Source organism: Drosophila navojoa, chromosome 3 (genome assembly GCF_054131105.1).
Source record: "Drosophila navojoa isolate 15081-1374.11 chromosome 3, UAZ_NAV_1.0, whole genome shotgun sequence".
In the NCBI taxonomy this organism is placed as follows: domain Eukaryota; kingdom Metazoa; phylum Arthropoda; class Insecta; order Diptera; family Drosophilidae; genus Drosophila; species Drosophila navojoa.
Genome location: NC_142891.1, coordinates 19,220,196 through 19,246,814, shown reverse-complemented (window position 1 = coordinate 19,246,814; position 26,619 = coordinate 19,220,196). Strand labels below are relative to the sequence as shown.

General features: G+C 35.6%; 2 protein-coding genes, 1 long non-coding RNA gene and 2 other non-coding genes across 5 annotated transcripts; 4 read left to right on the top strand and 1 right to left on the bottom strand.

Annotated features, from left to right (window-relative positions):
* The first annotated feature begins 18 nt into the window (after positions 1-18).
* On the top strand, positions 19-5,885 carry Hydr2 (abhydrolase domain-containing protein 2). The gene is made up of 6 exons (XM_030386943.2): positions 19-216; positions 264-631; positions 4,101-4,270; positions 4,333-4,687; positions 4,756-5,105; positions 5,561-5,885. Exons 2-6 carry the CDS (start codon positions 477-479, stop codon positions 5,728-5,730), a joined length of 1,200 nt encoding a protein of 399 aa, XP_030242803.1. The 5' UTR covers positions 19-216; positions 264-476; the 3' UTR covers positions 5,731-5,885.
* Positions 3,831-3,901, bottom strand: TRNAG-GCC (transfer RNA glycine (anticodon GCC)). Its single transcript has one exon. It is a non-coding gene; the product is annotated as a tRNA-Gly (tRNA).
* Positions 5,339-5,420, top strand: TRNAS-AGA (transfer RNA serine (anticodon AGA)). The gene has a single exon. It is a non-coding gene; the product is annotated as a tRNA-Ser (tRNA).
* Positions 5,886-16,489: 10,604 nt separating the features above from the next.
* LOC149091812 (uncharacterized) lies at positions 16,490-16,910 on the top strand. Its single transcript, XR_016196341.1, has 2 exons — positions 16,490-16,682; positions 16,745-16,910. It is a non-coding gene; the product is annotated as an uncharacterized LOC149091812 (long non-coding RNA).
* A 758-nt stretch (positions 16,911-17,668) lies between these two features.
* LOC115563635 (TBC1 domain family member 19) lies at positions 17,669-20,092 on the top strand. Its single transcript, XM_030386933.2, has 7 exons — positions 17,669-18,094; positions 18,168-18,354; positions 18,417-18,510; positions 18,562-18,811; positions 19,028-19,497; positions 19,561-19,642; positions 19,706-20,092. The coding sequence occupies exons 1-7, from the start codon at positions 17,831-17,833 to the stop codon at positions 19,877-19,879; spliced, it is 1,521 nt and encodes a 506-aa protein (XP_030242793.1). The 5' UTR covers positions 17,669-17,830; the 3' UTR covers positions 19,880-20,092.
* Positions 20,093-26,619: the final 6,527 nt, after the last annotated feature.

Genomic DNA, 26,619 nt, shown 5'->3' with positions numbered 1-26,619 from the left:
GCAAAGTTGGCGTTAACAAAATCGTATTGTGTTCGAAATAAATAAAAGATTTTATAAGTGCAGTTTTTTACAACGCTTTCATCCAGCATAGCGAATTTAAAATAAAAGCGGCGATTGCCGCATCAAAAGTGACACTGTCTATGTGTGTGTATGTGTAAATCGCAAACATTTTATAGTTGCAGCCCGCCCAACAATCTGCAAATGTAAAGAAACATAGTAAGCATTTTATGTTCACTTGAAAAGAAAAATCATAAGTTTTAAAGTATTTCATATGCCGCACTTATTGTTAGGAAAACCAGAAAATTGAATCAGTCAGGGTGCAGAAAATAGTTGCATAGCAAGCGTACAAACCACAGAAGAAACAACTGCAACTGCAAGGCTTAAGGATACAAGAGCATCCTTGACGTCGCCAGCGACACCCACAGGTGCGGAGCAACGAAACTCAAGAAAAATAGCAGCAGCAGAAAAGAAGAAAGATGTCTACCGCCTTTTTAACGCTTGTCGCCGTAATCGTGTGCATTCTATTCCGCATCCTAAATGTCCACAGCCAGCCCTTGAGGCCGAGCGTGTGGTGCCTCGACGAGCAGTTTCTCGATTGTTTGTACAAAATTGCGCCGGTGCTGCGCGAACCGTAAGTAGATACACAGATATTAAACATATGATTTTCGGCTAATGATAATAATACAGTGAACGAAAAAAGTATTCTCACACAATATCGATGTGCAAACCAATACAATTACTTTTCTGTTTTGCCTCAGACAAATTTCACACATACATATGTATGTACATACATGCATACATACTTGTGTGTGTATGCTGTGTTTGCGTGTTGTGCGCCGCGCCTAACGCTTCAGCTCAGCTCAGCTGATTTATGTGTATGTGGCATCTATGTTACAGCCACGCTAAAATGTTAGCTAACAGCATGCAATGATATGGAATTTACTGGAAATACAAATTTAAGATTACAGTGCAGGAATGAATAAGCGAGAATTGAATTAGAACAATCTTTAATTGTATAAAGATATACTCTTTTAATTTTGTTTTTTAATTTTTACAATATTCAGTTGGTAATATTATTGAATATTATTAAGTCATAATACTTTAATATCAATTAAATTAGAATGAAATGATGTTTAATGATTAAATCATCATTAGCATTGATGTTCAGTTATAAGCAGGTGTCATTCACTTTCCGCTGGCAATTTGTAACTGCATAATTGCTGCAATTTAAATCATTTGCAAGCAAAACCCTAATGAACATTTTACATGAATATATGCAATTGTATATAGACATACGTATAGATTACCGCGTCACATGCATAAAGTTCAAGTAATTGACAACAGCTGCCCCGGCGAGTGAATCATTTGCCTCTAGTCACATCAAACTTTTATTTTCATTTTGGTTTTGTTTCTGTGATTATCAAATATGCAATAATGAGTCAATTAAATTAAATGGTTTGATTAATCTCGGTTGTTCACATAGCTCTCATTCAAGTGTATAGAGATAGAACCGTTAAATTGCCATAGGCAACTTTTTAATTTTCAAAATTCTTACTTATCGAGTCAATGTTATCATATTCATATCAAAGTAAACAACAATAGTTATCTATATTTCATAAATATGCATGTATATGTATGTATTTATGTATATAAATTTTTTCACAAGTGTAAGTATTTATAGCACTATAAGTAAAAATAGTCACCTTTTGTGGTTTTAGTCAAGAATGAGTGCTGAGATTACTATAATAATAAAAAAGCTATAAAAAATGTTTGTATATTTGACATGTGTATAGGTTTACTAAAACTATACAATAATTAAGTAGTACATATGAGCTATTTGAACATCGTCGCTATATAGTACTTTTCAATGAATTGATATAATCACATAACAATTTATTACAGTAATCTAATTGTACATATAAATGTTATTTACAGTATACTAACTTTTTTTTGCAACAGTTTTGCGCCTGGATATTCCCCAAGAATCGATAGATACATACAAACATATGTATACAGACAGCCGTACATTCATATGTGTGTATGTATTTGTTTTTCTTTTGGCTTGCGGTTCAGATTAGACAATTTTAAGCAAGCTCTGTCTTCACTTTACCATTCTGTCTGCCTTTGGTCAAACGGCGATAAGCGAACGGTGCAAAGAGTAAATCATAATTACGCAGTTCGTTTAAGCGAAGCGAATAACGCCTAGCAACATCTTCGCCTAGTAAGTAGCTTTCAATAGACTATCAATTTAATTGGTGAGGGGCGCTCGGGAATAAAAGGAATAACAAGCTGGGGGCCTCTACTATAGCCAGTGCTTTATTTTATAAGTTGGTTTTAATGTCATACTATCTCTAACCTCTATATAAATAAATAATAGGTATACACACAAAATAGCATACATACATATGTATATATATATATATGTGTGTATCTACACATAAATGTACATGCATACATTTAGATATGTGAAGACAACAAGACAAAAGGGGCATACAAATTAATAATATACTAGCTAATGCCCTGTACCTAGTTCTGAAATAGTTAACAGCTCTCCATTGAACAACATAAAAACTTAGATTGAGTGCTAATTTGTTCGATAGGCACATATACAGACGTATATGACAGTATATTGATGTATATTTGGATGTTTATATATGTGACACAGAAACGATAATTATATACCCCATATCTAGTGGCACATCTATAGGGTATCAATTAAACCGGCGAAACTTTTCCACTCTCTTTTGCCGGCTGGCGATATTGTTTGGCTACCTGTTTGTGATTTGTTTTTGGCGCATTGCCCAGTCAGTCGGTCCTCCACTGTTGTTTGACAACAAAGATTGTGTAAGCGTATTGAACGCGAACGGTTAGCCACTTATCATTATCCTCAGCAACGGCACTTGCAATCGCTCTCTTTCTCTTTGCCTTTATCTTTCTTTTCTTCTCTGCGCCTAATACTGCTTCCACACGCGCCGAAGTTACATAGCTTTTGTTTTTGTTTTGAAAGCTCTTTCTGAGTTTTTTTTTTTCGTTTCATTGAAAAAGGGGTGCGAATTTATGAATGAGTCATGTGTATACACACATGCATACATGCATTTATGCATGTATATAAAGAGAGCTACATTTATATACATACATACATAAGTTTGTATAATTTTTGCTGTTGTCATTCGCTTACCTTCGTCATATTTTGCACTCGTTTAGTAATAAAAGAAAAAAATGGCATAAAAATGCTAAACTTGAGTTGCCTGGGAATTTTGGCAGCTGTTTTGTTAGTTCAACGTTTTATTATACCCCAGCCAGTCCCCATTAAAATACTTTAATATTTAACGACAATTGATCAAGTAATTATACTATAACCTTTGTTAATATGTATATAATTTACAGATTAAGTATTCTCATATGTACACCGAGAGACAATACTTACCTTCAAATTTATGAATATTTCCTTCAATATTTTTACCCAAACCTATGCGCAACAACTTAGTTCTTTATTGATAGTAATTGAAAAGGGGAAAGCGTTTAAAACCAGACAACTGACAATAGGAGAGATGACACAGAGAGAGAGTGCTGCACGTTTTTGAACGCCTGACAGAAATGGCGCTGATTTTGCAGCTCAATTGAGTTCAATTAATTCTAACAGCTGCTTTGTACGCCCCTGTGACACATTTTCGTATTAGTGTGTTTCTGCAAAATGATGTCGTTGTCTTTTATTGCATTAACTTCATATGTGCTATTTGTCATTCAATTTTCGGCTGCTGTCAAGGTAGCAACTAATGTATGTCTAAAAAAAAAAAAGAAATTTTAAATCATCGAAAAAAAAGTTGTTTTGCATCGGCCGGGAATCGAACCCGGGCCGCCCGCGTGGCAGGCGAGCATTCTACCACTGAACCACCGATGCTTATGAGTGCTGAGTAACATGCATTCAACTTTATGCACTCATACGCAACTGTTTGCGAAGTGTCGCTCTTAACATTATTACGGCTGTTAAAATGCAACAGTTGGTTGCTGTTAAGTTAGACAATTATATATTTCAAATGAATTGACAGCTGTTTATCTTAAATGTTATTTATAATATTCAATGATTATACAATTTGCAGCTATGTTCCACCACGTCTATGGGGATTCAGTGGTCATGTTCAGACCGTATTGCATAGCATTGTTGGCCGAGTTCGTTGCCCGTGGCCTCTGGGTGAGCGCGTCTATCTCTCGCTCCAGGATGGATCCACCTTAACTTATGATCTGTATCAGCCACTAAAGGAGCAGGAAGGTAAGCGTTGAACTAAGCTGCTATGGGCAACTATAATTAACTCTCTGTCTCTTTCTTTTTAGATGATATTACAGTGGCTATTTGTCCGGGAATAGCGAATAGTTCGGAATCTGTTTATATTCGCACCTTTGTGCACCTGGCCCAGTGCAACGGTTATCGCTGCGCCGTTATGAATCACATTGGCGCCCTGCGCACCGTACAGGTGACCTCGACACGCATCTTTACCTATGGCCACACAGACGATTTCGCTGCCATGGTAGAGCATCTGCATCAGAAGTACCAGCAGAGTCGCATTGTTGCTGTTGGCTTCAGCCTGGGCGGCAATTTGGTCACCAAGTACATGGGTGAAATGCAAAAGGAAAAGCCCAATAGTGTGATTGGCGGCATTTCCATTTGCCAGGGCTACAATGCCGTCGAGTGAGTAAACGATTTTCTTCTTCATGTTCGTGAATCGTTTACTGATTGAATTTTGGTGTTATCTACAGGGGTACCAAGTGGCTGCTGAACTGGCAAAACTTCCGTCGTTTCTATTTGTATATCATGACTGAGAATGTGAAGAGCATCATTTTGCGCCATCGTCATGTGCTGTTGTCGGATGAGGTGAAGGCACGTCATAATCTCAACGAACGAGATATTATAGCGGCTGCAACATTGCCGGAACTAGATGAGGCATATACACGACGTGTCTATAATTTTGCATCGACACAGGAATTGTACAAGTGGAGCTCGTCTCTTTTCTATTTTGACAACATTGAGAAACCAATGATTTACATAAATGCCAAAGATGATCCCCTGGTTCCGGTTGACTTGTTGCATCCAATTAAGGAGTATGCTAGTAAGTGAAACTAAATTTACAATTAATTTTTAATTTTCATCAGAAACATATGGTCGAATCATGAGTTAACATTCATGTTAATTAACATAATATTTTATCGTAATGTTATACAGTGTTTCTGTTATCGTAATGTTATACCGGTGTTCTGTTACCGTAATGCTACGTTATTTTATGGACAGCACAAGTGCTTTAACAGTGATAGAAATGGGCACACTGCAATGAATTGGACAGAAGCAGCCGTGGCCGAGCGGTTAAGGCGTCTGACTAGAAATCAGATTCCCTCTGGGAGCGTAGGTTCGAATCCTACCGGCTGCGAGAAATTTGAGTTCTTCCTTTTTTTTTAAATAATTTTTTTATTTTTTAATTATTATTAAAAAGTTGGTTTATTCTTGTTTTTGTAATTTTTTTTATATTTGTGTTCTAACTAGAATAATTGTTTTCTTTTTTCGATACAGCCACTCGCCCAAAATCAGCATACGTGGAGGTAGCTCATGGTGGTCACCTCGGATTCTATGAGGGTGGCTTTTTATATCCAAATCCGGTTACTTGGCTGGATCGCACGCTGGTTGCCATGGTTGGCTCTCTGGTCATGATGCATGCGGGTGGAAGCAAAGTGGCACCATAGACAGTCGAATTGTGTACACTCCTGTCAAAATTATGAATGCCGCAGAACTATAAAATGCTTTTTAATTTTTGCCAAAATTTCATGTTGCTGTCAAACTAAGTCTTATACGAAAGTAAAACGCAATGCATATAAAACCATTATCATATTTGGTGTAACAGACGGACATTTATATCAAATGTAAACTTTAAAAAGTGCATTTAAAACAGAGTATTGCATCTAGTGCATAACGTTTAATTCTATAATTTATAAACGAATTTTATGCATCAACATCAACAAATGATGTAAAAAGCGAAATAATTTAGTTTGTAGTTAGTAACGCACATTCCATGTACTTATTTGTAAGAGAATTCTAATTTAAAAAGCTTTAAATGTTAATTATGAAACAAACATGTAAGCAAACGAAACGAAACAAACATAAGATGCATGGATGAAACAGAAATATATGAAGCAAAAATAAATTGTATTTCCCTGGCCGAAACCTATAAGCGAATTGCCTTATTGTAGATTTTTATATGTGTATATGATTTACAATATCTTTTTTTATAATCAATTTATATACATAAATATATAAAGAAAAATATACATACATCCAATTGTACGTCTACTATTGACGATGAAGCATATTCAAATATCTAAAAGAGAAACCAAACGAAAAGAAAAGTTGTTTTGTACGTGTAATATTTTCGATGTGTTTTAATAATCAAAATATCAATGAAATGTTGTATACCGAAAACAAACATAAATGTCTGTATTATATTTGTATGCATTGTATGCCAAGCAGTTCATTGTAGTTTGTATGTGTTTATGCCTAATTGTCCAGAAATACGCAATTCTATATGTAAACATATGGCGTATTTGAAAATATATATATATTTAATAAACGAACGTTAACTACAAGCAGAAATTAATTGTATTCAAATATAAAGTTGAACTTAGCATGCTTGAGCTTTACTTGAAGATCGTTTAATCACTTTTATATCTATTTATTTGATAAAATAATTTTATATGCCTAATATCTACTTTGGAAATTGAAATTGAAGTTATTTATTTTTTGTATATGTATATTTTTTTCCTACATCTTATATTTATTTTTTATTAAGTACTCTACTCTTTTTCGTATATATATTTTTTTGATGTTTCTAAAATTGAATTTGAGTTGTTTGGCAAATAGTCGTTGATCTGTTGCCGGCTGTAGGCACAGCGCACATAAATGGCCTGTCCACTTGATTAAAAACGGAACTCGTGCGTACACCACACGTAAACACTCTCATATCCGGAAAATTGGGCGGAAAGTGGCAATGATGCGTAGCAAAATGTTTGACATTTATTCATCCATGGCTGCTGGTCCGGCACGTGTTCCCCCATTATGCCACATACATACACATATACTTGTATATGTAAATGTTTGTATGTACATATGTATATGTGCTGGACTACACTTTGCTCGATTATTTATATTTTAGCATGCTAGATGGCCTCGCCCTCTCCATACAGATTGCTCTCTGTAAACAACAAATTCGATTGAGTTGTTAAAATTTATGGGGCTGCAAAGAAACGATTTTAAATTTCATATTGTGAAATTTGCAAAAATCAGGAAGTTTGTTTACATTACACTGAACAACAGGAAATAGTATGAAATTTGGAGAGAAAAAAGTTAGAAATCAAAGCAGATGAGTTTTGTCGAGGTCTTTGACTTAAGTACAATCATAGTTTGTTATGCAATTGGACAAAAATTAAAAAAAAAATGATGAGGACTACCTTCATTTAAATTAAAGAATTTTGGATTTTCAACTTTAAATGTAGCATAACTGTTTGCAGTTTAATTTAAAAAATAATACAAAGCTCTGCCTTGTTTCGATTTATTTCTGTTCACAGTCAAATTTAATGGAAACTTGTTTTCCGTAAATATTTGTAATATTTTTGCAACCAAATGGCAGCAACTTTTGCTGCACTTTTTGCATTTGAATGGGGTAGACATGTTCAGACATGTTCAAGTTCCACTAGCAACCCATTAAAATATTGCAACGCGCTCGTTTGGTCAACAAATGTGAGCCACGCTTGCCACACGAAATGTGCCACAAACTGTGGCACTTGAGGCTCTTCGAGCTGTCGCCTGTCTGATCAGACATCAGCAGTGCTTTGGCCGAGCAGGAGGCGTGGCAGAGCCCATTAAGTATATATATGTACATACATATATATTGTGTAGTATATAAATAAATTCTTGACTATGGCGACAAGCTGAGAGATTTCTCAATCGAGGTTCCTAATTTACAAAAACTATTAAGGAATTTTAAAAGAAATTTGAGCTTCAATTATATTGAAAAACATCTAAATTCAAGAAATTTAATCCTAAAATATAATTGAACTAGCTGCAATAGCTAAACATTTAATCATTTAATTTTGTTTTCGATTCGGATACATTCTTTTCTTTATTTTTTCCTCTGCTCTAATTTTTGGCTTTTCCGTTTGCACAAATTTGTTTTCTCGCATTTTTCCATCTCCTGCCATTCCACTCCTCTATATAAGTTCCCTTTGCTCTGGCATTGTCCTTGCACTGAATGTGCCCACAGGCGCCATCTAGTGTCGGCCAGCCGCATAACTCCTCTCATATGCAGCAAACTTGAAAAGTTGGGGAAGCGCATAAGTTACTTTGGTTAGGCCAGAGTGAAGTGTGCAAATTCAGTTTTTCTCGCTCTGTTCATCTTCATTCCGCTTTTGCTGTCTTTTATTGTTTTTCTTTTTCTTCTTGTTCACATTTTTCATGAGCTGTCTTCGGTTTTTCGCAGTGTTTGTTTTTCCATGTGGCAACTTTTTGTGAATGCGTCGCGGTTGGCGGCGTCTTCAAGAGGCCAGAAAAAGTGCGGCGAGAGGCGTGCGTGTATGTGAGTGGGCGTGTGCGAAGGTTTGTATGCGTGAATGTGTGCATGTGTGTGTATTAAAGTTACATTTGTAGAGCTATAATTGCATAATGTAGAGCAGATCGAATAGCCGAATTAATATCTAAAGAATTGATAGGCATTATAGTTAACACATATTATATATATCATTTCGGGTTTTCTATAGTATTGCTTTGATCCGTATTAACAAAAGCTAAATGCATACAGAATGGTTTTTGGTACACCTTGAAAATAATCTATTCATAAGAATGTTAGTATTTTTATAGATATCTTTGATAAATTCTTTGATTCATGTCTATAGGACGTCTAAAGTAAGCACATTAGAATCCGGTTATAAGGGCGACGCTTATTGCGTCCGTACGATTATTATGATGAAAATTCTGTTGCCCAGACAAACTTATATGAACAGTATAGAGCTCTATCGTCTGCTGTATATATAATTTTATATATACGTACATATCTGATCTAGGTATGTATAGTCCTTAAATCTTCAATTCTCTTAACTTTCTAGCAGTATTTACAGATTTCTAGCATCTGTATATACAGCAGCCTTGAGCATAACAATACTCAATTTTTTTTTTACCATATATAAGAGTCCCCAACAAATAGATATGCACCAATATACTTTCTTTTATTTTGCGAACAAGCATGTTGGGCGTTTGTTTTGTGTGCTGGAAGCGAGCAAAGTAGTTTAATTCTTCTTGAAGCTGTCAGCTCCATCTGCAGCTTGATATATTTTTCACGGAAAGTGCACATGACAAAAAACAGTGCCAAAGGACGCTGCACTGGAAAGAGGCAGCAGCACAGCCAACGCAGCGCAGCGCAGCTCCAGCTGGAGCAGGAGAATGCCTATAGAGTGCATAGTACAATCAACTCTTTGTGCACACGGTGAGCGCAGTTTTCTTTTGACGTCGCCAACCGTAGGCGCCTAACTATATAGTTATAGAAAAAGTGTCCTTTAAAATATGTGTGTATGTATATGTGCTGCTGTTTAGCTTTAGGTTAGGAGTGGCAAACAAATAGAAACTTGTTAAGTAATTATCACTTGAAGGCAAATCGAGATTTCAAGATAATGCGATGAGAGTTGACAGCACGGCATAATTAAAGTTACTGATTAAACTAATTAAACATATAGTCTAAATCGAAAATTGCGATAAATCGAAAAAATTCGATACCCTTGAAAGCATTTCGATTTCAATAATTATCGATAATTTGTATTTCTGTGTAAATAAAAATAAAACGGATCCCCTTACCATTTCGAATTAGCGGGACTCTACAATATACATATATACAGTGAGTAGCATTAATATTCGTAACCTATAAATCATGTAATATTAAAAGAGATTAACATTCTTTGGCTTCCGATAAAATTAGAGTTTGATTATTGAGTGATTGATTATACAATATATTGAGTGAATGTATAATCTGTCTAAATATTAAGCAGCCAGTGCTTGTCTATCCCCTAGGCCTACATGTTTCATAGCTAGTTGCAATTGTAATTGCTTGTACAACTTTCATATTGTTGTTGTTGCTCAACAGCAGGAAAACATTTGAGATGGACTGTGATTCCCTGCCCTCACACCGGAAGTGCTTGTAATGCCAACTGGCAATCGTTGAGGCTGACCGAGCCGAGAGGATGTTAGGCATTGTTCCTGTTAATAATGACTCTTTCGTTAATATATATGTATACATATATATATGTATGTACATAGATAATGTAGCCTTCGAGTCGTTGCCTGCCCATCTCAGAGGACTGCCCCATAAATGTTCATGTGCTCTCATGCAATCCCATTGTTGACACGTCACTTGCAATTTGCTTAACTCTAATCAATGGTAAATACATGAATGCATAGCGCTAGCTGCTTGGGCACATACGCGTCTCTCTCTCTCTCTCTCTCTCTCTTATACTCTGTGTGTTAACCACAAATCGAAAATAATCTTTATTTGGTTTTATTTGTGCTCTGTTTGTTCCTTTTCCTGACTTTTTTTTCTTCTCATTTTTTGGGTTGCTGTAAAAGTTTACGATAATCTGTGGGTGCGACTTTTATGTCTGTAATTTGTGCTAAGTCCTCGCAACGAATTTTCATGATGTCACATTTGACTCTTTGCCGAGTTAAGATTTGTATTTAGTATCGTGCGATAAGCCACAATCAATTACAGGTTGTGCGGCGTTGCGTGGCTTAAAGTGAGAAATTGATTCGTTCCTTAAAGTTCTTTGGTATTGAAATGTATATGTATACGAAATGTATGTCATATATAGTCATGATTACAAATTGTCATGTATGTATCCTGTCATGTCTATTTGGTTTTTGCTTCAGCTTAATCTTAGTTAAAGAGTATATCTCCATAAAGTGAATCAGTTGCTTCTTTAAGGGTATAAATATATTGCGACTTTTATTGCAATTTCAGATATAGTATATCATCAATAGTTGCATCTATTTTTGAAAGAGAGAGAAAATAGAAAGAACAAGAAAAATCACTACAAATAAAATCTAAAATTGAATATGCCGAGTTCGCAAAAAAATCTACGTTGACTATAGACATCAAGCACTTTTTATTGCAGCAGACGAACAGAAAATGTGAATTTAAAAAAAATGCAATCAAATGTTTTAACCATGAGCTGTTATTAAAAAGCAAACTTGGCAAAATATCATAAATTTATGCAATTTCAATTTCGTTTCGATTTAAGTTAGTTGAACAATAAATAAAAAAATAAATAAATAAAAAATAAAATAAAACAAAATTGAAAAATAGTATGACAAATTTTAGTGAAATTCGTAATGAAAAATATAACATTTATATTAACATTTATACATAAATATATTTTTTGATAGAAAAATATATAAAAATACACAATTCAGTGACTTTTTAAATACATATTATTATATATATTAAATTAAACAAAAAATGAAATGTATCAGGCAGAAAGCCACAAGAGTCCTAGACACGATATTTTAAAGGTATGCCTTACGTAGCACAAGTCTATCACATATTTTCGATAACTCATCCGAATGTTTAATATCGATAATAATCGATAATTTGACAGTAGGCATATTTAAGGAGTGTTGAAACTAAATATTAAATTGCATTGAAAAATATTAAATATTGAGTCCAAAACTTGATTAATATTCACTAGCCAACTGTTTATATATTATACTAGCTAGACTCCATTCGTGAAGGGTATTTACTGCTGAAAGTCAACACAATTCATTCATGCGGATAGACAGCTTCTTCAGTCTTTAAACATTCCATGCACCAGCACATCCTTTTGCGAGGCAAACAACAATGTGAGGACAAAGTCTGAGCCAGTTCCGGTTGAGTGTGCGTGTGTATGTGTGTGTGTACCAGCTATAGAAATATGTAAATTGAATGAAATTAAATCGACTGAAATTTTATAGACAAACTACGTGCAAGGCAAGGAAATGGCCATAATTTGGTTAGCTAAAAAGTGAAACGCATAAAGTTTACAGTTAAGCTTAAGATTTAAAAATGCGGAAAGTCAATAAGTTCAAGAGAAATTGTGGAAGAAGATAAAGAATATGTATGAATTAATATACTAAAGTAAGAACGGATTGATTATTTGAAATATATATATGTATATCCAGCTGTCTTGATCATGAATATACATGCACAATTAGTAATGTTTTAATTAGCATAAACAAATGAAGATAAAAGCAAATAAATTGCAATTGTAAATAATTTGCAATGATTTAAAATGAATTGACAATGTAAATAGTTTCCAATTGAAATGCTAAGCCTCGTTTAACACACGCTTAACTGATTCGATTGGCATTACTTATTTGTAAGCAGTTGTCTGGGTCGCCTGGGCAGAGGAGCGGCACACAGGACACTTTGATCTGCATATTTAAAATGCTTGGTGAGCTTAATTCAATCCACGAAGTCTAAGGATGCCTGCGGCATGCTTAACTTGCATGGCTGGCCACAGGACATGCACAGGACATGCTAGCCAGATAGGACGTGGCTATAGGCTTACCTGCAGCTGTAACTGTAGCTCACACGTGCTGACCAGCCCGGGGATGTGTTCGAATTGCACAACTTCTTTGGATTCTCTACACTAGCCAAAAGAGGATATGAAGGAATTTGTTGCTGCTGCAGATAGAGAGAGAATTGTTAATGAAGCTGCTTGTCAGGCCCTTAATTACATATCCTTGTTACTTTGCAACTCTGTGTGCAAAGTGGGCAAAGGCAACAGACGGGCTTTTTCTTCTACTAGGGAGGGACTCTGTGGCAAATACAGGGCAAAGGCTTACCATTGGAGTCTGTTCTTCAACGTAGCTGGGCTTTATCATTATACGAGATGTGTTCAAAGGATTCCAGCACCGCCCAAAATTTGTTTGCATGTGACTTTTACTATGTGACTTCAAAGCAGCAGAAGGCTCTGTAAAGCGTGCATTTAAGTAGGAGTTGAACAAGATCAGAAAATATGATTGAAAACATGTTGATGAGGCTTATTGTGAAAGGAAAAAATATATTTAAGCACACATCATTAGCCATATTTGGAATTTAATGGATATGCAATTATGTATTTAGGGAATGTATCAGGTTGTATTCCATCTATCTGAGGATCTCTAGGTGACTTAAAATGTGTATGTAATATAACTAAGCAAATGAAGTATTGAAATATTGGTTATATAAATAATGTATGTATATACATATACTATTAATAAAGCTGAATGTGAAAAGCGACATTGATTAATTTCTTATAAAATAATTTTATATATTTAATAAATTATTTTTCAAATATATAAAAAATAATACTGAGAGTTTGCATTGCAAGGATATTGATGCTTGGCTTTCGCAGAGTGACTTTATGCAATGGAATGATACAGGGAAGTTTTATAGATCTTAAATCAACGTAAGATAAAAAGTTCTCGCCTAGCAACTGACTCAAGCATGTTGCATGCAACTTGCTGCAGCCAAACCAAGCAACAAGCTCCGACAACAACTTATATCATATGATATATTATGCTGTGGTATTTATTATATTATATTATGATGTACTGTAAATAAATAATATATGTATATATTATAAAATAAATTATAAGATTTATTTTGATATATAATTACAAAAAACATAATACATTAAATTTTATTCAATTAATTAATTAAATATTGTGAAATTAATAAAAAAATAATTTAATTAATTAATTAAATATTGTAAAAAAATAATAAAAAAAAATAATTTAATTAATTAATTAAATAAAATAAGAAAGGATATTTAGAAAATAAACTTCAGCTTATAACTTTTGATATATTTTATTTTATTTAAAAATTTTTAATTTTTGTATAATTAATATTATATTTACCTAACTTTCAAATTGATTTTCATTTACTTTAATTTTATTCGCACTTAACTGTTTCTGGACTTTCTTCCGTCTTGAGCGGGAATAAGTGCTCAATAAATTAACGCTGAATAAAAGAGAAGAAAACCCAAATGTCACAGCGCAGTGAAATCGATTTGTCTTGCACTGCGCACACGGCCAACGTCCAGCGTACAACGTGTCGTATGAGTAACAAGTGCAGCACATAAATTCGCCAGCTGGCAACAGCCACAAACAAATAAATAATGCACAATTTACAAAGTGTTGCTGCAAATTTATGTGTGTTCTCCTCCTAGTGGATGCTGATTCAATTTGCTTGTCCACTTGGCAAAAACGTGGACATTTGTACTCGATAAACAGCTGCTAATGATGCAAATGCTTAAAGGCGCTACTATGCGCAAGTAAATATTATTTAATTTAGGTTTGTAATTCTCTGTATGATCACCATCTTCAAAGTCTTCTTAATGTGTAAATAGAATAAATAATATAATAATTATAATATAAACAAGTAAGGTATAGGAAGGAGAGCGAGTGATGAAGAGAGAGGGAACAGAGACTAGTTTAAAAATTCCTTTCTTGGGGGTGGGGCCAGATTTTAACTAAAATCCAAATTCTATAAAGTACATATGAATCTACATCCTGAGTGAGTATTAAGTAGACAATCATATTCCTATTCCTCTAACACTTTTTACTGACAGTTAAATTTTTATATATATAAAAAATGTAAACCAATTCTATTATTAAGTGGAATATATCTTATTGCAAAGCGATAGCGAAGCAACTGCTGCTGCCCACATGTGTTTTGAAACACAGAGCAAGCAGCTAGTTGCCAGTCGACTATAAAAGCTATCATTAATTGTCGATTGCAGTCAATCAGAGCAGTGGCCATTGGTCAAATGCATCGATTTCTAGGCATATTCTTTTGTTTGGTTTTTCTACAAAATGCAAACTTGGCTCCGTCGTTGCTAAAGAAGCCATGGAACGAATACCACCCGACGCCGACGAATAAGCTTAAGACATTGCAGCAGCCTATCATGGATCCGTCTAACAATCTAACCCTGGTAAAGCTATTGTCTAGTAAATATGGAATTTGTTATATCAGCTGAGCTCTATTTTTGCAGGCTCAAAAGGAGAGCATGCAGGCCAGTTGCAGGAAGGTGCACCAAAAGTGCCAATACGCTGAGGAGTGTTGCTCGCTGCAATGCATGAAACGCTACAACAGGTGTATTCACCTCTGGACTTAAATGAACAAGTATTAGTTAAGTTATATATATTTTATTGTATATATTAATTCCATATTAGATTAAATATATATTATATCATTTATGATTTAAAAATGTGCGCATATATATTCTTATCATTTACTGGAGTTCAAACCATCCGGTTATTGATAATCATTGTTTAAATATTTGCTTATTGTTTTGTATAAGACAGATTGCAGGAAAAAAAATTTGTATAATTTTTCTTATTATTAATCAAATTATATATTATTTTTTAAACATAGAATTTGAAATTTAACTTTCATATAAAATAGAAAAATTCCTCATTAAAATAAATATACATATATATGATTTAAAAGTGTGCTTATTCATATTTATATTATTTATATCCTAATAAATAATTATTGTATATATTTTTTTTTAGATTAAAACATATGTTTTGAATAGAAAACTCTTCAGAATAAATATTCTTAGCTTTCATTCAAGGCACTATCAGCTCACATCAGAAGATCACTTGAATCATTTGCTGCTCCGTATCATCGAATTAACTATAGCTATAACGTAAGATAGCAAATTATTTTATTTTATATTTTCTATTTTTTTCTCTTCTCCTTAAATTGCTATATCAAAGGCTATTTAAGTATATCAAGCACAATGCTCATATACCATATATGTTCTGAGCCAGTACATCTTGGGGGTTTATCAGCTCTATACACCGCTTAGTCGCAATCGCGCACTTTAAGTTGCAACATTCCTCGGCGAGCCGGCATTCCATGCCGTTGGCTTTACAATGATCGCTCAGCTCTAAGCGTTGAGCCTGTGAATATATAAGTAGGAGAGATGGTGTTGGGTAAGAAAATAACAAAATTCTGTTTTACTCTGGTTAAGCTCTTGGAAAGTTTCATCACTACAGGTTTGGGTGTTGTTATTGGTTTCCATGGCAGCATTTTGTGTGTTGACGACTTGAAGCGCCTTGCCTCTGCAAACAGCATCAGACCCAGCACAGCAAATAGAATAATCTGGAGAGATTTCATTGTGTGCCCATCGAAACTGTTGCCTATACTAACTAGAGATCGACATTTTTTGCGCCTCTTATAGAGCTGGTGGTGGTAAAAAAAAAAATTATTTACTTCAATTGCTCCTCAGCAAAATCTGTTTTATTTACTAAATGAAAAGTAGTTTGGTCTTTAAAAAGCATTTTCACATTGACATTAACTAAATGCCCCATAAAAAGTCGTTCAATGAGAGTCGTTAATTTTCTCACATATGTTTTCCAAGATGTGTCTAGCCACCTCCACCTATATAAGCGCAACAGAGCAAACTTTCTATTCAGTGACAAATTACAGCTCAAAATGAAAGTTTCAATAATTATTATCGTAGTTGTCTTCGGGCTGTGCTGCGCTCTGAGTGAGAAAAGAAACAAATCCCAACTTGATCATTTTGTCTGGAGATATAACACATTCAAAAACATCGTAGTACCACCCATGAAAAATGTGACAAAGATAGAATTAGTTCATATTGCATAAATATTTATAATTTAATTTGTTTCTTACAGATCTTACAGACTTTTCGATCCGCCAACATGAAACAACGCTGTAAACGAGGGGGAGCTTTTTGTCGTTATGCCGAGGATTGTTGCACGCTCCTGTGCTTAAGGATGACCAAAGAATGCATTGCCTAAAACTTGAATTGAATCAATAAAGTTTTGTTAATTGTTAAAAGATTTTATTTATTTATTTATTGAGCATAAGTTGATTGTTTTGACCCTAGATATAATATATAATATTTAGCATGCAATTGGCCATAAAATTTGGTTTATCAAATTATATATTCTTAAGAATTTCCATTGTTTCTTATATGAGATGAAATATTTTTTTTTTTTAATTTTTATTTTTTATTTAAAGAATTTTTTTTTATCAAAATTAAAATATTTGTAAAATACAAATTGGGTTCCAAAGGACTTTTTACTGAATATTACTGCCTGCAATTGGCCATTTAAAAAATTTTTGTTTATCAAATTATATATTCGTAAGAATTTCCATTGTTTCTTAAATGAAATTAAATATATATTTTTTTAATTTTTATTTTTTATTAATTTTTTTTTATCAAAATTAAAATATTTGTAAAAGACAAATTGAGTTCCAACAAAACTTTTTAAATTGATATAAAATATAATGATTAATTTCACTCTGAATAATAAATGTAAAAAATGTTTCTTAATTTGTGAAGCTCGCTGTCAAAAATAGTTGATTAATAATTGAACTGTCAGCGCAAATGCGAGTTTTTGAGCAGTTAAATTAAACGTTGGCAATTGCCGTTGTCAATGGCTCTGCGATGGGAGAGGGCCGTCAGGCTACGGGGCGTGTCCGTTGCGAGGAAGCAAAGCTGCCAAACAAGTGGTTGCATTCCGTAACTAGGAAGCATTTGAAAGTTTTTGCTTCGGCTACAAGTTGAGGTATGTGTATTCGTGTATTAGTACACATACATACACACTTAAATGGAAATCAAAACAGGCGACGGAAGTTTGATCGATAGAAATCTAGCGACTGTTCGATGCGCCAATGTTTTCGGCTTTATAGGAAGGCAGCGAGCGCACATTCACACATAGAGTCAAAGCGGACGAGAGCGTCAAGTAGCAGATATGGAGGAGCTGCAGGACAGTAGTATACACCATATGACAGCTAAAGTGATTGCTGCCATCAAGAATACCAAGTGCTATGAGCCCATCTATAATGAATTGCAGCGTCTGGCTGCCAGTGCCAGCGTCGATAAGAACGATATGCGCAACACGCTGGAGGATGCGATCAGGGCGGCGGGCCTGGAGACAGAAATACGCAATATGATATACAATTTGGTGCGCAGTCGCCTAAAGAAGATCGAATTACCAGATGCCAGACTGACGCCGGTGAGTGTTGAGAGGGAGAGAGCTGAGATAGTGAGAGGACTTGACCTATAGAATTTCTTCTCTTTTTACTCAGAAATCGTCACAGAGCGATCCATTGAGCTATCTGAAGCGTGCTGGCGTATTGTGGGATCGCCGTGTGAGAAAGAGTCTGAACGCCATGTGTGGAGAGCTGAAGGTGCCGCTGCATGGCCAGCCGCGCATTAGCGCCGATCGTGAGGATTTCATTACCAAATGGAATGAGCTGAGCAACTACAACATGGGTAGGCCATATATATAATACATATCTGTTAAGCGATATCTAATATGCGATTGCATTCCATAGATCTGGCCAACTATCGTCCGGTGTATGCGCCCAAGGATTTGTTGGAGGTCTTGCTATCGCTCAAGGGACCCTCGAGACCCAACGAAAACAGCGAGTAAGTGCTTAAAATTAAGAACTTCTTGTGTTTATTCTTATTTATTTTTAGTCAAATACCTCAGTGGGAGTTCTCACATATTGCGCTGCCCGTGAAGAATCTGTTTGAGCTGCGCACGCACTATGCGGATCTGTTGCGCAACGATCCTTACGGCGTGCACGATCTGGCGGTTCAGTGCCAGCGCATCCTGGACAGCAAGCTCGCTCCCATGTGCCAGCAGTACCTGAAGAAGGGCGCCACACCGGCTCCCTATCGTGGAGCCCTTTGGGCGGCTGTGCTCGACAGCAAGCTGCACGACTATGTGAGTTCAGTTTAATCAATTCATTAATAACGATTCGCAAGTATATTATTAAATTTGAGTTAGGCTTAATTAAGTTTAAAGCACTTAAATGTGCATTGAATATTTATGAATTTATGCGAATATAGCAGAGACGTTGGTAAAGGATTCCCTTGACTCTCCTCCTCCGCCTCCTCCTCAATTCTTAACTATAAAACGAACTCATTCTCATCCCAACAGGACATTGAGAACTGGCAGAAGCTGCGCAACAGCGTTTGGACCACCGATCACATTGTGGACAAGCTCGTCTTCAAGGACATACAGCTGACGGCGTCGAACGATGACCAGTATTTCGTATTCGAGGACGTGCTATATCAGGTGCTGCTGTGCTTCTCGCGTGACACGGAGATCGCCAACTGTGTGGAGTATGAAACGTTTCCGGTGAAGGGCAAGACCTACGAGGGCCCGCCGTCCGGCGTGGTGCCATTCCATGGCATCTGCATGTTTGCCGCACCCTTTTGCTATCTGTTCGATTCGCCCGTCAGCCTCTACTACACATTCCGTGCCTTCTACATACGGTACTGCCATCGACTGACCACGATCAATACGCATCCGCAGGGCATCGTCAGCCTGTGCCTGCTGTTCGAGAAGCTGCTGCAGACCTACGAGCCTCACCTGTGGTCGCACTTTCGTGAGCTGCAGATACAGCCGTAAGTATGGACATGCAGTTGGAATTGTATTTGTAGCTTCAATCTCTTTTCTTCTCTTCCTAGACTCCGAGTTGTGTTCAAATGGCTTATGCGTGGCTTCTCGGGTCACTTGCCGCCGGATCAATTGCTAGTTCTGTGGGACTTGGTAAGCCTTTGCCCAAGCCTTCGCCCATTCGGCGTTGCTCATTCGATGGTACTCCCTTTGCAGATACTTGGCTTTGATAGCTTGGAGATTCTGCCGCTGTTCGCCATAATTATATTGAGCTTTCGCAAGGAGAGCATCATGCAGGTGTCCTCACTGGACAGCATCGAGGCTATTTTGGCAGACTTGTCGTCCATTAGGGTCTTGCCATTGGTGCAGCTGGCATTGAGTCGCGACTAGGTGTATGCCTCGTCCAATACAAATTGATAGTGCGAAATTATCGATGAATCTCAGACACTTCTCGATAGTTAAAAATATCAAAAATTTCTATTGTTTTATTTGCCCAAACGCATGCGTGCGCGCAGAGAATATGTGTATTTAAGAGTTGTGACAAGATCTGAACAATGTTCCAGACAAGCGAATATGAATAAATATATATGTAAATTATATGAACCATTGTTGTTTTTTTTATAAGACGAGGATTATAATATAATATAAATGAGTATAAATAAATACAAAAAAATTTCAAATGAACTTTTTAAAATCTTAAAATTTTAATAATACAATAAATAATAAAATAAATAAATAAAAATATATTTAATTTTGTCAAATGAAAGAAAACAAAGGCTTATTTTCTTTTTATATTTTCTCATTAGAAAAAGCTTTATATTTAAAACTCTATAGCCACAAATATGAGCTAATGTGCTAATTATAGTATATTAATAAACCCAAAATCTCTTATTTCTTATATATAAATTCTTATTTTACATTATAATGAAGCTCTCAACTAGCTTTCATCTCAGCTGTCAGAACTCTTTCACTCTGGCTAAATAATTTCTTATACAATATATAATAGCATATTCAACACCTTGACAATTCGGACAGGTAATGGATAAGCAGAATAGCGGAAAGGTATTCACTATCTAACGTAATATAAATTGAATTTGCCGAGGATATGCTTACCAATTATATGTTAGTGTCAGTTAGAGCGCGTGACAGGCTTAAGCCGTATCGAGGGGTGAGGGAGGGGGGTATGGGGAGTAGAGTATTCAAATAGAAACAGTTTCGCTATTTCGCATGTCGACATGCGTGTCAAGGGACTGTTAACGGGGCAACATTTAGTGCACTTGCCACACCGGATATGCCGCTGATTTTTTACCGGAAGCCAGCCAAAAATCCATTTGCGAGCTGACAACGCGATTGGGCTGGGCCAAGGGTAAGCCTGGATTTTAGATTGTTGAATTTCCATTGCCTGCAAGACATGTCTGTGTTTATGCATATTATCCCATGCCCTGCCCTCGCTGTGCTCTAACTTAATTATTCGCCTGGCCAAACTTTGAGATGTTGCAGCCCCAGCGCTCTGCTGCTGCTTGAGCGGGCTGTATTATAATTTAATAATTGGTCCATGTTCATTTGTTCGACTGCAGCTACTGCCCGCCGACTAATGAGCACCTGCCCAAGTGCGTACATGTGTGCGTCTATCTAGAAATTGGTTAAATGAAAATCCGTTATGCAATGCACAAGCCCTGTCCATTTACATGCAGCATGTGTTTTGTGTTTGCTCGAAATTGCTTGGCCTATTGATTTTATCGCATTTGCGTACTCCACACGGATATGGCCAACAACTGCAAATTAATTGGATAATTTTCTATGAGAACTTAACTAGAGTGCTCTCAAGCTCTACAATGTTTAATCAAGTGTGGTCAACTTGCTTAGGATTATAGAGCTGTGTTAGACATTAATTAAGAAAATGAATTTAGCAATAATTTGTAAAATATTTAATTTTAATATATTTCTTTAATTTTCTTGATTTATTTTAGCAATAAAACAATAATATATTATATGTATATTGGCAATAAAAAAATATTTGATAAACACTAATTAAAATCTTAATTTATTGCATGATTTCAACTAATCAATGCAATTACTGTTGATTCGGCTCTCGAAATAAACAGTTTAAAGTTTTCAGTAAATTGAAATAATTACAAACAAACATTTGCCAATTAAATATATATTATTAAAAACTTACATAAAAAAATTGCAATAAACCTTATTTATTTGCATTATTTGGTGTCATGAAAAATCATTTGCAGCTGTCAGAGACACGGACAGCATCCGATATTTTGTCATTTATTTTGCCACTCTGCGGTTAATTAAAACGTAAAGCAATACAAATTTTGCTATGAATATAAATTATATTAAATATATGCAAAGGCGCAGGGACAGGGGGAGAAAAATGTTAATTTTAAGCTGTTTAAATAGAGTTGGTAAAAGCAGCTTCAGAAATACATATATATATATTTTTTTTTGTATGTGTTCAGCCAAGGCAAACGGCCAAATATCCGCAAAAAGTGAAATAACAAGCCAATCATTGGGCTTAGTTGAACTGGTTTGCTGGCACAGCTTCCGCTCAGCTCTTGGCAACCGCGAGCCGAACTGGAGGCAGCTGCTCTCTGGCCCGACTGACTGCAAATACCGGAAGTGCTGGCCATGCCTAAAATGAACAGCAGAAAGCCAACCAGCCAATCTCAGTCGATGCTAATAATGACCCTTCCGGCAGAGCTGCTAATGCCGTCCAGCTCAGCTTACACAGCCTTTCATGTTGGCCAGCGCTGATGAGGCTGCTCATTTGTCAGGAATGGCCATAAATGGCTCTCCTTTGACTGCGCTCTAGCTCTGTACATCTATATGTATTCCTAGTCAAACTGAAGTTCGGTTTCTTCTCTCTCTTTTGATTTTACTCTCCACATACACATATTTCTAGTCAAATTGAAGTTAAGTTCCCTCATAGCTAAAAAGTTGCATATATATATTTGGCTTGTCACGCACATTTCAACTATTTTGCCTCAATGTAAACACTGGCCAACACTTCACGAACAAACAGACATTATAATTGCAAACAAACCAAATAAAGCCATTGCCAAATACAATTTACTAATGAAATGCAGAGTTTACCCGCATTTGTTTAGAAAGCTCAACATTGTGGATTTCCATTCACTCATTTCTCATTCTGGCGTCAACAATTGCCAAATTCAACAAACATTTGCTAATGAATAATTCGCCAAATAATTTATGTTATTATAAAAATGTTGCAATAATGTTGCCATAACTGTCAGCCACGTCTGCCTCCCAGGCTCTGTTAGTTAGTCTGACTAACGCTTTAGTCTAGTTTGCGCGATTGCAATATTTATTTTTGACTTATTTTCGAAAAGTTGGGATTCTAATATTTGCAATAGAACTAATGTGTGTGTGTGTGTAGTTTTTTATTTATTTTTTTAAATTATCATTGAACTTAACTAAACTTAAACTCAAATGGAACTTTATTTTGGATTTGTTTACATTTTATAATACCTAAATTTAATTTAATTCCAATCTATATCAAGTCCAATCTATATTAGGCGTTATAAACAGACGTTTAAGTAATTATGTAGACCTGAAAAATATTTACAATGGCTTTACGCAATATGTACGTTACGTTAGCATACATCACTGTAACTGACGATTACGTGATTACGTAATGAATCGCCAGCACATATAAGACACAAACCTCGCCAAGAGATTGGAGACCATTTTTTAGAGATATTTCTCAAAAAAAGCGGAAAAGTTATAGTCATAATCATTATCATTATTATCATAATAATCACAATTGGATTTCTGCAGATTACGTCATTTTCCAACTGCATCCTCTGACTTCAAGTCAACTTTCTCATAAATATTTTAAATAATTCTTGTCTAGCTGCTGCTTAGCTGAAAAGTTTAGTTGGCCTGTTTTTGGCTAACATTTTTGGTTGATTTTTTTTTTTTCTTCTAGCTAACGCTTTGGGCGTGTTTGGCTTGCAAATCTTTATTTAAATGCCGAAAATGTCTGGGCCACAAAAGTTGCCACAGCAAATTATAGTAATCAATTTGAAATTCTTGTCGAGTTTTCTAACTTTGGCTTTGGGTCAAAAGCATTCAACACACACACACACACACACACACACACCATACTCGGGCAATTTCGGCCATGGGAGCAACATTGGGGAATTGTCTCTATGAAACTTCGAGCGGACGGTAAGGCAAAACTTTCAAGTGCTCGCTTAAATATTATATATTCTTGCCGATTCCATTATGAGCTTGTGGAAATTTAATTCATGTTTCATTCATTTTGATGTGCAATATATGAATTAGCATTGTGTAATTTAAACGTTTTCGGGCCGAAACTCTGGCTGCCGCAAGTTGATATAGCTCTCGGATTCAACTTTGATTGCCTCAACTTTTAACTGTTAACCGAAACCAGTTGAAAGTTTCGCTCAAGTTTTTTTATCTTCTCCAGCTCCAGCTAAATAAATTGCTATCAATTTTTTGCCGTAACTTTCTATGGCACGCATTTGCTGAGCTTCTGTATCGCTCATACGTCATGTGGGACCAGAACATGGACAAATAGATGCTGCAAGCGAAAAATGCTGCATTTGTTGTTGTTGTTATTGTTTTTGTAGTTGACTATAATTTATTAAACACTTTGCAAAAAGCATATATATGCATTGCTTTCCCTTTTTGCATTTGCAGTCATTTGTAAACGCGCATGTGTGTGTGTGTGTGTCTGTGTGTTTGTGTCTGTGTGTGTATGCTTTTAATCCTTTGAAATTTCACATGTCACTCGGATAACGTCTTACAGACGCATGCAAATGGAGATGAAGCTTAAGATATTTGAAACTGAGCTAAAATGTAATTCAGCTGCTCAAGTCAGCATAACTGACGGGAAGAGTGAAGCTGAAAAGGCTCTTATAAATTGGCAAACAATGATCAAAGGAAGGTCTTAAAGAACTCTAGTACAATATAATAAAAGAGTTGTATATTCAGATTCATTGTTTATTATTGATGATTATGCTCTTTTCCGCCTAAATCTCAGCTATAACTCAACTTCATCTCAACTACCTCTTCACACATCTCAATGAGAAAATTCTTGGCAGTAATTTTTCCCCAGACTTCTTAATGGCATTTATCGCATTGCAACTGTTTATAGGCCAGTCAGCAATTTGTTTTTAATGCATTTTTAATTTGTGTACGTGTGTGTATTAAGGTGTGTCTGCCTGTCTGTGTGTGCGTGTGCAAAGAGAAAATGAAATAAGCTTCTTTTCGCTACTGTGTAACGAGGCCGTCGCCTGAGGTGATCCTTTTATTATTTTTTGCTCTCTTATTACTACTTAATGATGACGGCATTTTCTTTGCAGTTTATTCTCGACAGGATTAACTCTGGAAAAATTATTATTCAGCTGAAAACATTGTAAGAGAATTTTATATTGCAGACTGTAATTTATATGACTTTTACACTTGTGCCTTTGAGTCGCTTCATGTAGCTCATTTATAAAGCAGTTTAAACACGTTTTATCATTTAATGTATTTCATTTGGAGTTTCTCTGCCTGCGCGCATCACTAATTAGCTCAGTTCTCTAAGATCAACGGGGGATTTCCGCTAGCGTCACTTCCTCTGACATCATTTCCGTAACAAACAATTCGCCCAATACTGAATGCAATTCAGCTCAACGACAACAGAAACTATATTTGCCTGGACAATTCCCATCAGCTGTGCCAGTTTCATGGCGGCACATTGAAAGTTGACTGTGTGTGAAAAAAAAAAAAATAATAAAATGGATACTATTTTTATGAAATACGCCGAGGCGCAAAGTGTGCAACTGCTCGAGCAGTCGAGTTAGCCATTTGGCATTGCTGCTGCCGCAATAACAACACATAAATCTGGCAACAGCTGTCAAGCACAGCAAATTCACACAAAAAAGAAAAGAAAAAGAAAGAAAAGAGAAGCAAAGGATGAATGCTTGGCGAGCAAATAACCTAAAGAATGAAAGGAATAATACAAATAGAAACATTGGCTGAATACAGTCTAGCTTGGGGACATTGTTTGTGCACGCTTTCTCAGTCTGATCAAACAGCATTCAGCTGCAAGATATATATTGAAAATTAGATAAGTCGAACTTAAACAAGCTAAAGAAATTTTCTGTAGAATATAAAAAAAATTGTTTCATTTTATTTATAAAATTTCATTGAAAATATTTAACTGATATTCCCTACAGCTTCTTCTCGCTCAATTAGCGCTTTTAAGCTGCCCAAAAGTCCAGGTATATGCCATGCCTTTTAATTGACGCTTACAAAGTAGAGAGCATTAGCTGCCTTCAACTGACCAAAAAATAGCACATTCCTGTGGCAGCTTTGGCTTGCACAGTGCCAAAAAAAAAAAAAAAACCGTATAAAAGCTGACCCGACCGCACTGTCACGTGCCACAGGGAGAGACATGCTAAAAGCTGAAGCATGACAAAGTTCCGGATTACTAAGTAGAGCAGGGAGATGGCGTCTAGTGTCACACTAAATGGAAAGTCAAGAAATGAGAGAGCAGCTTAAGGATGCCCCGCAAAGGTCGTAAAGCCGACTTCCCCTTGACAGCCTTGTAACCGGTGCAAATTCGTATTCGTATGTGTGCACCACGTTGCAGGCAGCACAATGTTGCACTCTTTTTATTCGAGGGCAGCGCATCTGGTAATTGAATCCTGATGAATTCTTTTCATTGCTCTCGTTGCTTAAGAATCTGCTACACCTGCCGTGTGCCATGCTCCAAATTATGCAGCTACACTATAAAAAGTCGACTGTAAAAAAAAAACATTAAATAGGTATAAAATGAAAAGATTAACTGTCTTTGGTTAACTAGCAAAGGTTTACTAGTAAAGATAATCTTTAATTATTTTGGCCCATTAATCTAGCTGATAAAATGATTACTGTGGAATAGGATAATACAAATTTGAGTAGATTAAGATATAATTATAATCGATAATATAAAAGATAAAATAAATACCAATAATATAATAAAGCAATAGTTTTATTATAAAGTTAAATCTGTAAGAAATCTGACATGTTTATGGAGCTTCAGGCGTTATTTCCAGAACTATCTAAGTATCTGAGCCTATCAATAATTTAAACAGGTGCTGGTA